The sequence below is a fragment of the Lichenostomus cassidix genome, chromosome 1, assembly GCF_008360975.1.
Source record: "Lichenostomus cassidix isolate B80296 chromosome 1, HeHo_3.0, whole genome shotgun sequence".
NCBI lineage: Eukaryota > Metazoa > Chordata > Aves > Passeriformes > Meliphagidae > Lichenostomus > Lichenostomus cassidix.
In genome coordinates, this window is record NC_139479.1 from 4319655 (window position 1) to 4330896 (window position 11242).

Genomic DNA, 11242 nt, shown 5'->3' on the forward strand with positions numbered 1-11242 from the left:
CAAGAGGCATGGGATTTGTGCCACCTCTAATTTAAACTGCTGCTTTAAGAGGCACCTTATATGCTGTCTGTGTTTGACACAGCTGTCTTAAGATGGGACAATTCCCATCAGGAAACCTCTAGAGGTATAGCTTAGACTAGGCACTGAAATGTTTATAGCTGAAATTAGGAGAGATGAATTTCCCCATTCCCCTTTCCCCCACCCTGCCCAAGCTGCAGTATTTCTGAGAAATCCCAGGCAAAAAAATTTTCTCTGTTGCCAAGGGAGGTCTTACACAGATTTCTATCAAGGATAGTAAGATTGCACCCCCTGAATTAATACCTGGAATTCAAGGTGAGGCATTAATCATTGTGTGGCCTCTGTGGGGTCTCCTGAAGCCAGACAAAGCTTTCCTATGCATGGGATATCCCATATTCATGGCATCCATGATGGTTTATCTGCTTGCCAAATCAAACGTTGGGAACAGTGTCAGTTATTAGTTATTAAACCATTAATATACAGAGGGAAGGAGAAGAGACATTCTAGACTGATGCTGATTTTAATGTATTTCTGACTTCTGAATTACAAGCCACAATTGTATCCCTGATGGTTATTAGAAAAAAAAGAAAGCAAATTAATGATGCCACTTTTAAATGGGGAATTCCTGAACATGGGCTGAAATCATGCTGCTTTCTGATCCAACCTTTGGGGAAATGGCACTGTGCACTAACTGGAAGCAGTTAGAGGCTAAACTCCTGCCCTTGCTCCCTCTTACGTAAAATGCCAGTGGCATGTGATGTGCCTGCCTGGAACAGGGATAGAACTGTGCCCCAAGACAGATGTGTCAGAGCAATATTGAACCCCTCAGCGTTCCAGCTGAGCTCTCACAGGGATTGTGGTGCTGAAGAGCTTCTAACCAGATCATCAGGATTTTCCTTGTAATCCATTCTCCTCCTTCTTCCCAGATATGGGTTTGAAGGAGTCATCCTCTCCATCTACGGACTGGATCGAGAAGACCTGCATTGTGACAAAGATGACACCTGCCACTTTCAAAAATCAGAGGCCATCCTGAGAGAACTGGACGTAGAAAATGCCAAACTTTACCTGGACTTCATTGTTCTCGGGATTTTCTTCTTCTCTCTGCGCCTGATTGCCTATTTTGTCCTCAGATACAAAATCCGAGCAGAGAGGTAAAGGAAAAGCAGCTAAACCAATGCAGTAGGAGAACTTTAGACATGCAATAGAGGGCACTTGACATTGTCTCACTGTGGCAGGCTGGTCCCCAGTGCCCAGCCAGATGTCCTGACCGAGCCCACGGAGAGCCACAATGGGATAGTGGACACACAGTGTCCAGCTAATCAGTCCCGTTGGGTTGGGTCATGTTTTCATTACACTTTCTAGCTTTAACTAGGAAGAAGAACTAGAAGGGAATTTTACACCACAGAATATCAGAAACCTGGCTGCAGGAGCTTTCCTTATGAAAACCAATTTTGGGATAAGGTCACCAGGATACCAGTCCTGGTGGCCAGAATAGTGTCATGTCATCTCTAGCTGAATAGGTCATGAGATGCAAAATGAGGAATGCAAAGAAAATAGGGTTCTCTCATCTTTTTAAATTCAGAGTTTCATCTTTGCAGTTTTCTATGTATTGTTTTGCAATTCTTTTCCACAGAATTACCCCTTCTGGCTAAAAGTCTGTAAATGTATTAATAAGGTAAAGACATCTTTTTAATACGGATACTTTTTTAAAAGAAACCTAAAGTGATTCAAGTAATTATTTTTGTTTCTGTCTGAATTTAGAATTCTGGTGCTTTACTTGTCGAGCTGGTCTCATATCTGAAAACTGTAATGACAGGAGAAAAAGGCAGGTTCTGAATCTGCACTAAACCTGTGGTCCTATTTGGAAGCAGCACTGGATAGCACATGCAGTTAGACATGGTCAAGCTGTCACTGAATGTTTGAAAAAATATTCTTTTGCAGTGTCTTTAAATCCTTAGTGTTTGTGATATTTTGAGATACTAACTCTGCTCATTATCTGTTTGATCTACCTCCCGTGAATGAAAAAAATCAAAGCACTCCAAGGCTCATTTTAAATTAAATTGAGAATGCAGGATCTATCTCTCAAGTGATTGTTAAAGGAGTGCAGGAGCTGCCCACAGATCAAAGCTTGGGCTGCTGTGTTAAAACACCTGTGACTGCCTCATCCAGAGGTGTTTGTTATATCTGCAACACACAGTGTGTAGGACTCCCCTCAAAACACACAAATGACCTTGGAATGCTGCAGGTCTCATTATGCCAGGCAGTTTTGTTCTCATCCCCAAGTCTAGCATGGGAATCAATTAATCTGAATGTCAATGACACAGTTGTTTTGGGTCCTTCACCATCATACATTTGGCAGGGGCAGCTCTGGTTCCAAGTTGATGTGAATTTTGTCACCAATTTTCATGGGCTTGGATTTTCAACCCCAAATGAACCCACCACTCTCACCTTGGACACCTTGGTGAGCTTTGGTGCAAGCTGCACAGCCTTCTGCCATGCCTGTGAATCCATCTGGGTGTCCCAGCCCTGCACACTCTGTAAATGCATTATTCCCACCAGGATGCTGAAGCCTTGTGGGTTGGAAGCAGCTCAGTGTCAGCAAACCCTCGAGGAGCCCTGTGCATCTGCTGGCCCCCAGCAGCCACAATTCCCAGACTGCTCTCCAAGACTCCGTGGCTGGGTGTTTCTTAGTGAAATAAACAGTGCCAGAGCTCTGTTAGTCCTCAAACAACTGGGGCTGGTAGGAATGGCCTCTGCACTGACTTCTAAATATCCCAAACGCTGTCTGGAAAAGTGCTGGCTGTGCTGGGCTGCAGCTCTGCCTTTTAGCAGGGAAGAAAATTCTTCCCCAGTTTTCCTGGCCCGTGCCCAGGCTCTGTTTGATTTACCAATACAGACACAGAACTGTGTGTATCTGTTCAACTCAGGACTTTTGAACTAAGCCTGTGGTCTGGAAGGCTTTAAATCAAGTCATGTATTTTAGGAAGGTTAGCTGAACTTTCCCTGAAAATAAGGTTGACCTGTGAAAGCAAAATCAATCTTTACTGTGGAAGAAAATCCAAATTCCTTGCACAGCCTCTTTGCATCATTTTTGTTGCTGTTTTTTTTCTCAAAAAGCTTTTGCACAGCTCTGAAGCTTTGCCAGGCATAATCACAAGCAGGTACAAACCTATATGGCTGTCAGATTTGTGAAATTAGGAATTTGAGCTATTCTAAATAATACTCATAGCTGTGAAAAGTTTTTAAAACAAGGCACAAGCTGAAATCCTTTTGGCACAACGTGCCTTGATTGGTTCAAGACTCTCAAAGTATTTGTGACTATTACAGGCAGTTCAAACACTGTTTGCAAGCAGACAAAGGACTCAATTTGCCAAATTACTCCTGGGTTTCAGACTTCTGGTCCATGCTGAGGTCAAAGAGTGTGACATCCCCTGGCATTGAATACCTTCAGGGTTTATGTTTTGTGCTTACCAACACCATTTACCAAATACCACCTGACAATCCCTTGCAGTGTTCCAAAGGAGGCAACTTTGCTGGCATTTCAACACTGGTAACTCACAGGATTCTGATCTCTCCCATCTAGATCAGCTTAGCAGTATAAATTCCTTGGGTACTATCTTGTTATCTGTGCCTGTTCCTCTGGTTTTAGACTTTCTCATTTTATGTTTTCAGCCTGCAGCATGTCTTCCTGTACTGTAATTTTGTATTGTGTTATGGCAGCCAAAAATCTGGTCCTCCACGGGTGTTCCTGAGAAAATTCCTTCTCTGGGATATTTTTTGTCACTCCTTTTTTTTGTTAGATATGCTTTTTCCAGCCTTCTGCTGGCAGCATTTAGCAGAAAGTTACTATTCTAAGGAAAGCTTTCAGACTGTAGTATCCCAGTAAAGAAGTAATTCTCTAGAAACTCAGTGATACACACAGATGAGATAATCATTCTTCCCCTCCTTAGCTCACAAATTAACTAATGATCTCTCTTTTGTCACTGCTCTGGGACAGAAGTATTTAAAATCCATCCCAATTGTGTTTTCACCTGCTGCAAAGATTTTTAAGGTAGTCTCAGGTTTGTTTTTTTTTCTCTTTCTGCAGAGATAAATTCTACCAGGCTGGTATAAAACACATTCCCAGGTGAATGGGCTGAGCATGCATGTGCTGTTGTGTTGAGCAGCACTTTGTGAAGCCCTGGAGGCTTCACTTGGAATACTAATAAGGCCAGCAAGGTTCTAAAGGCTTCAAATCCTCAATTCTCAAATCCTCAATTTTATAGCCATATATGAAGAGCCATAAAATGTTTGAAATCAATGCCACTATTACCATTTGAACCAGTCACAGTCTGGCTAAAAATAGTGTAAGAGGCTAAAGGTTTCTAAAGGTCACTTGAAAACTGAATGTGTCATTTTTTTTGGTGTTGCAGGAAGACTTTAATGTCCTGTTGGCCTCCTTCTTCTATTTTGACTTGTTTTGACATGTTGCTTTGGTTACTGTGTGCATCAGTTAAGACTTTAGATCCTTCATACTTCTTTTGTTGCTTTTCTTCCTGGAAACTTGCATACAATCTGAAAAAAAAAACAAACCCTGAAGGTTTTTAAAAATAACTTGAAGGATCATTATTTACAATTAAATAAAAGATTTGGAAAGCAGATTCTACTCGTAAGAAATTGAGAAGATTCCATTGTTATGGGTCAAAGGGAGTAACAGAAGACTGCTGATGCTGAAATCCTCTTCATCTCTTAGGAATTCAGAGCTCAAAGTACCTATTTTCATTAAAAGAGAGGAAAATGTACACTTGTAATAGGGAGAGCTGGTTATGTAAGTGGGAGATAATGAATTTGAGCCCAAGTACTGGATGTCTCAGGTGAATGACAGTTAAATCCACACTTTTGTGTCAAAGTCTGTGTTCTCAGCAGAAAGGAATGTTTTATTAAACACTTCTTCCTGCAAGGAAGTGTGGTACATACTGACCTGTGCCACCCCAGTGATCCTCACAGAGATCTCACCTGTCCTATTTACACAATGCTGGGTGGATTTTTGGGTTCTAAGCATCAGGGGGAAGCCAACAAAGCAGATATCCTGGTGGGATTGTGTCCCAGACCACCCAGGCAGGATGGAGAGGCAGATGAAATCTATGGGAAGTCCTGTGATCACTCACCCTTGTTCTTGTGGGAGACTTTAACTTGCCAGTTATCTGTTGGAAATACAACACAGCAGAGAGGAAACAGTCCAAGAGGTTCCTGGAGAGTGTGGGAGGTAATTCTTGACCCAGCTGGTGAGGGAATAGTGCCCTGCTGGAGCTGTTTGTGAGCAGAGAGGGACTGGTGGGTGATGGGATGCTTGGAGACCCTCTTGGGCACAGTGATCATGAAATGAGAGGTTTTGATTCTTGGGGAGATGGAGGGGTGGTGGCAAAACTGCCACCTTGCACTTCTGGAGGGCAGACTGGGAGCTGGGCTGGCAGAGTCCTTGGAGGCAGCCCTGAAGGGCTGGGAAATCCAGGAAGGCTGGAGATCCTTCAGAAGGAAATCCTAAAGGCACAAGAGGAGCAGCCCAGTCCACATGCCAAAGGAGCAGCAGAGAGCTCTGGCTGGAACTCAGGGCACAAAACAGGGTGTATGACCTTGGGAGATGGGGCAGGCAACCCAGCAGGACTACAGGATATTTTGAGGTTCTGCAAGGAGAAATCAGAAGGGCCAAAGCCCAGCTAGAACTTAATCTGGCTACTTCTGTAAAAGACAATAAAAATGTTTCTGTAAATACAGCATTAAGGAGAATCTCCATCCTTTATTGGATGCCACTTTCCTACCAGAACAGCCCAATAGGGTTCAGTTGCTCAGGAATTTCTGTGTGGAGATCCAGTTATAAAATAGGATCATGTGAAAAGCTGTTGGGAACTAGCAGTAGGCAGAAAATGACACGGTGTCATGTCCTCTGTGACAGTTTGTGACAGGCTGATCACTGCAGTGCCACACTGAGTGCATGAACTAAGTGCTGAGTGCCACTGGAGTTAATCAGGAGCTCTGCCATGAGTGAACAGGGGCAGTAGCATTTTCAGGGATTGACTCCTACTGCCCTCCTCTTAAATACAAATTATAATATAAATAAAAATTTAAATCCTGTTCCCATAATACACAAAGAGGTTGTTGTGGTGTATCCCACTGAGTGATTTTTATAAGCCTGAGTATCATTCTTCATATTACATGTCTAAAAGTTTCAGGCTGAGCCTGCAAGCACAGCAAGTTTCATTTTAATTCTGTTTAATGCTTTATTTCTGTTTCATTGATTTCTGTACATATTTCACGTAGAGTTTTTGAAGGAGTAATTGTACCACAGAGCACAAATCTTTGTTATTTTGCAATCCTACGATGAGTGATAATTTAATGCAGTTGTCAAATGCAGAACCTTCCTTTAGGAGATTTAGATTTCTGCTGAGACCCATTGCCAGCACAGTAAAACAAAGGGTGACCAGTCCAACAGTGTCTCCTTTGGCACAAGACATGGCCATGGCCATTCTCTGCACTGGTAATGCCTTCCAGACACATCCAGCTTTTTGCTGATCCATTTTTTAATTTTTCTGGGGGCTTCCATGCAGCTCAGCCCATGCCTACCAATTGCTTGTGTCCTTGTTTGCTGGATATTCATGGCTGCTGTCCATGTGGGGTGTGAAAATGAGCTTTTTTGGAATGGTGAGGGATGGTTAAAGGTGGAGGGATGACTTTGAGATTTCTCTGAGCTACCAAAACCCCAGTGTGCTGGATCTCTGGGTGTGCTTTACTCTTTGAAGAAGAAAAAAAAAATAAAAAATGTCTTTTCAAGCAGATTGCAAAGCAACATGGAAGTTTTGACTTTAAAGGTTGATGGGGTTTTCTACTTCAGTGGCATCTGTGATGTCTATTTTTCTGACCCCATTGTAGCTTATTTTAGTGGCTCATTTGGGGTAATCATTATACAAACTCCTTTCTGTTACTTTCAGAAACCAGCTTTCCTGGCCTCAGTGATAATTGTACCATCCTTTACAATTGTGAATTACTTGTTGAGCAATTAAAGAAAATGTAGAAAATTCCTTTTATTATGGCAAAAGAAAATTAAATTTGAGGAGATTACACTGATACATCTTAAAAGAAGAAGATAACGAGTCCTGCAGTGGAGCCCAGCCTTTACCTGTGTCACTAAAGATTTGTCAAACACCTTATCTGAGTCAGTTGACCTTTTTTGTGATAGATTGCCCTTGAACCCGTTACTGAATTATTTAACATTTGGTTCTTTTGTTTTTCAAAGCAAGAGTCAATGCAAGGTATGATTTTAAATCAGCGTGCTGAAGTGTGCATATTCTGTGTATCTAATCTCTCACTGTTGTCTCTCGTTTCTGTAATGCATTTGCATTACTCTGAATCAATTTTATTCTGCTTCTCTAGAGACTCTCGCTGCCTGCACGCTGTGATATATTTGCACTGTTGTAGATATATATATATACATATAATGTAATTATATTATACAAACCATGTCTTTTTCAGGTTGCTTGTTACCTTTGTAGTTGACGCTTCCCGGTACAGTGGACCTGAGTAAAAATGTGGGAGGTGGGGCATTCTGATGATATATTACAGTCATAGAGAAATCTTTGTATATTTCTGTATACTTAATACCTGTAAGAAGAGATTTGTATGTGCATTATTTTCCAAACTTAGGGCTTTGTTTTCTGAGACTAGAGAACATTTATGATAATGTAACACAGACACACACACACACACACACAAAAAAAAAAAAAAAATCCAATAAAGTGTTATTATTTTCAGACAGATGCCTTTGTCCCTGTTGTCACTCCGAGGGAAGTGGCAGGTGTGTTGGTAGCAATGCATTTTCACTGCCTGCTCCTTGATTCTGGCAGCCAGCAAGGGCATGGAATTGCCTGTTTCAGATTGTGGTGGTTTCAGGTAACTCCCAATACATTTCAGAGATTTCCAGTAAAAATCCTTAAAAGCATTAACTGCAGTCATACAGGATATTTCAGGTTCCTTCCCACCCAAGCAGGGCAAGCATCAGGGGATGCTTCTCTGACAAACCCTACACAACTGAAGGATTTTCTGAACCAGTGGAAAGCATTACCTCTGTATTTTCATCCCAATTTGGTGCATTTTTCTTCCATGGACTAATCTCTTCACCCTGTCCTTGCTACCTGCTAGTGGCAGCAGATGTTCTCTGTGCTGCTGCATGACAAGAGCAGGACAGGCTCATTCCCTATTTGCCTTCTGCTTGGCACTCTGGAACGCAGGGATTTCTTCCTCCCTTCTCCCCAGCTGAAGAGAAATCCTGTTTTATCCTGCCAGTCACCTGTCCACTCCCCATTTTACCCAACACCGTTTTCCCTCATTCTGCCACAGAGCCTGTGTGATGTTCTGCACCCTCTGTGCATTTCTGTCACCAGGAAAGTTTAGGAAGCTGAAGTATTTTTCCTTTTGTGTTTCTCCTGAAGATCCACATTGGCCAAGAATTTATGTGTTTACTGTTTCTGCTGGACTGAACCGTTTTCCCTTCCAGGGCACTGCCAGGGAAACTCTTGGGCAGAAATCCTGACCTGTCTGAGGCCCCAAGGACAGTGTCAGTGCCAGGAGGAGGGTTCAGTGTTGGTGCTCTGTGCTTTGGCATAAACTCACTTTTCCTGAGTGGTTTTTCTTGCAGCTTTAAGGCTATTGCAAGATGTTTGTGTGTTGGACTGAAGGCCAAACCTTGCCAACATCCCTGTCTTTGTGCCACCCCCTCCAGACCTCCACAGCAACAAAACTACCTGCCTTGGTCATCACAGTTCAAAGAAAAATAGCCTTTTGCAAGTTAGTTAGGTGCCCACTCCTAAATAACATGAGCAGTGATGCTTAAAGGATGAATTGCCCTATTGCATTTTCAAGACAGTTTTCTCATGATGAAAGAGATCATACTTTATTGTACGTTTTATAGCCCTGGAAATAATACTAGACTGAAGGAATCCTGTTCCCAAAAACTAAATGCCTCCCTGTGCCAACTGTTGTCCATAGATCAGGAAGGGAAGAGGAGGAATGGGAGTCCTTCACAGCCTGATTGACAACATAAATTACTTTAAGCATTTTATATGGCAGTTAATGCTATTAAATAAGCCAACCATAAACTTCTCATTAGCAACAATGAAAAAATTAATACACCTCATGCAATTACCATCCACTGTGCACTCAAAAAGGATTCATAACATGAAGAGCATTTGAAAATAAAGGATACTTTATGTTCTAACAGCTATCCATTTAAATCCTGCTCTGGAACACAGGTTGAAAGGCATGGAAAGCCAAGGCAGTGGGCAGAGTAAGAGATGGGCTGGTTGGGATGGGAGGGATGTGAGCAGTGCCCAGGTGAGCAGTGAGCAGGTGCTGTGCTGTCAGTACCAACACTGACATCTTCCCTTGGGAGAGCCTGCAGGAAGGGCTTGCTGAGAAGGATTGCCAGCTCCATTTAGGGCAGAAAAGCTGTCAAGGGCTGCATTAGTCAAGCTGACACTAATTGCATCCATTTCTGTTGCTTAGTGCATTTTAAATTTCAAACTCTCGTTTGTTTTTTTTTTTCTTTCTGTGCCTTGAAGATTTTTTAAAGATCTGTGAATTTCATTATGCACTGTTAACTCTGTGTGATGGCTTTGCTGGATTCCTGACATTCCAGTTCCCAGCCTGTGCCTGCACACACTTGGGAAAGTGTGTGCCTGCACACACTGAGAAAAAAGTCAATTCTATCTCTTCCACAGACAGAAAACATTATCAAAACGTGGAGTTGATCCATTGTCAGCCTCTGACAGCAAAAGCACCCCTCAGAGTTGCAGTTTCCCCTCAGTTCTTTCTAGCAGTAATTCTCACTGCCCATTCTACTCTGCTGGGCAGGTGAATAAAACTCCACCTGTTCCCAGGACCTTCTTGCTCATCCCCCTGGCATCTGTAGAGTCAAATAATAAGTGGATTTTGTGTCTTTATCAAGAGTCTTACAGCTGCTTTTTGTCCTTCTCCCCTGTAAGAATCAGACTAACCCCAAAGTACTTAGAGAAGAAACAAAAGCAACAGTGAACTTTTTGATTTTGCTCCTTCTGTTTGTTGAGACTCATATTCTGTGTCTTGGTGAAGCATCCCTAGGATGGGGCATAATGCCAAGTCCCAGAAAGGGTAAGCAGCAGTGGACATCTCATTTTGTGGGTTGAAGGAGCTGGATTTTACTCACCAAATTTACATTTCATGAAGCTTTCTGGGAACACCACAGACTGGAGTGTCAATCCACTCTGGTGGTAAGTCAGACCCCTGGGAATTTCCTGGAATTTCTGCAACAGGTTCAGCAAATTAAGATATTTGGCTCAGCTGCAGTGAAATATTTTGATTCAAGACTTCCAGATTCTCATTTCAATTGTGGTATTTTAGTACTAAATCCCTCCAAATTGCTGTTTACCAAAACAACCTGTTTTGCTCTGGGAGAGAAGCACATGTTGAAGGAAGTCAGAGAGACCTAACTCAGAGACAAATGGGAGCAGAACCCTACAAGGGCCTCTTTTTGTCTGGTGGCTTCTCTGAGGGGGAATTCTGGGTGTGCAAAGGGAGATCACAAAGCACCAGAAGTTATCATAGCCTGGTGAATAGAAACATTGGAATCCAAAAGAAAAGTACTTTGTTTTCTTTCCCTGCCCACCTCTGGTAGGTGGAAGTCATATGAAATGAAATTTTATAAAGAGAAAAAAGGAAAGTTTAGCCCTCACTGGCAGGGGAAGGAGCAGCCAAGGATGGCAAACAGTGGAACAAAGCAGCATCCTCTCCTCCAGCACCTGTGAGTGCTACCAGCTGCTTCAGGCACTTGAGAGCATTGTGCCTTGCAGCACAAATATTTCACAGCAAAGGCAGCATTGGTTCTTGTGTTTTATCTTCTGTTCTCTAAGCCATTTAATGGCATCATGGTCGAGTTTTCAAGCTTTAGCAAAACCAGTGCTTCACACAGAGACCTGTGCAGCACTGTGTGATTTAACTGCTCTCAACAGAGGAAGATTTCAGTTTCCATATTCTTTTTCACTTCAGTTTAGCACCTTGTCTGAAACTTTCCTTTTGAACACGAGCTGTGCCAGGGGAGGTGTGTGACAGTGCAGCAGGATCCATACCCTTCCCAGAGACATTTGGGAATGGGACCTGAAGGAAGTGGCACGTTAAAAAACCCACTTTTTTAGAGGTGTTTGCAGTTAAATCTCTTGCT

At 42.5% G+C, this 11242-nt stretch overlaps 1 protein-coding gene across 2 annotated transcripts in view; it reads left to right on the forward strand.

Moving 5' to 3' along the window:
• The window catches only part of ABCG1 (ATP binding cassette subfamily G member 1), a 52440-nt gene extending 44634 nt beyond the window's left edge, over positions 1 to 7806 (forward strand). For both annotated transcript variants that reach the window (XM_085042757.1, XM_085042816.1), the window contains exon 15: positions 945 to 7806. In XM_085042757.1, coding sequence (XP_084898883.1) covers positions 945 to 1173 — 229 coding nt within the window. In that variant the 3' untranslated portion in view covers positions 1174 to 7806. The remainder of the gene's footprint in view (positions 1 to 944) is intronic.
• The last annotated feature ends 3436 nt before the right edge of the window (positions 7807 to 11242 follow it).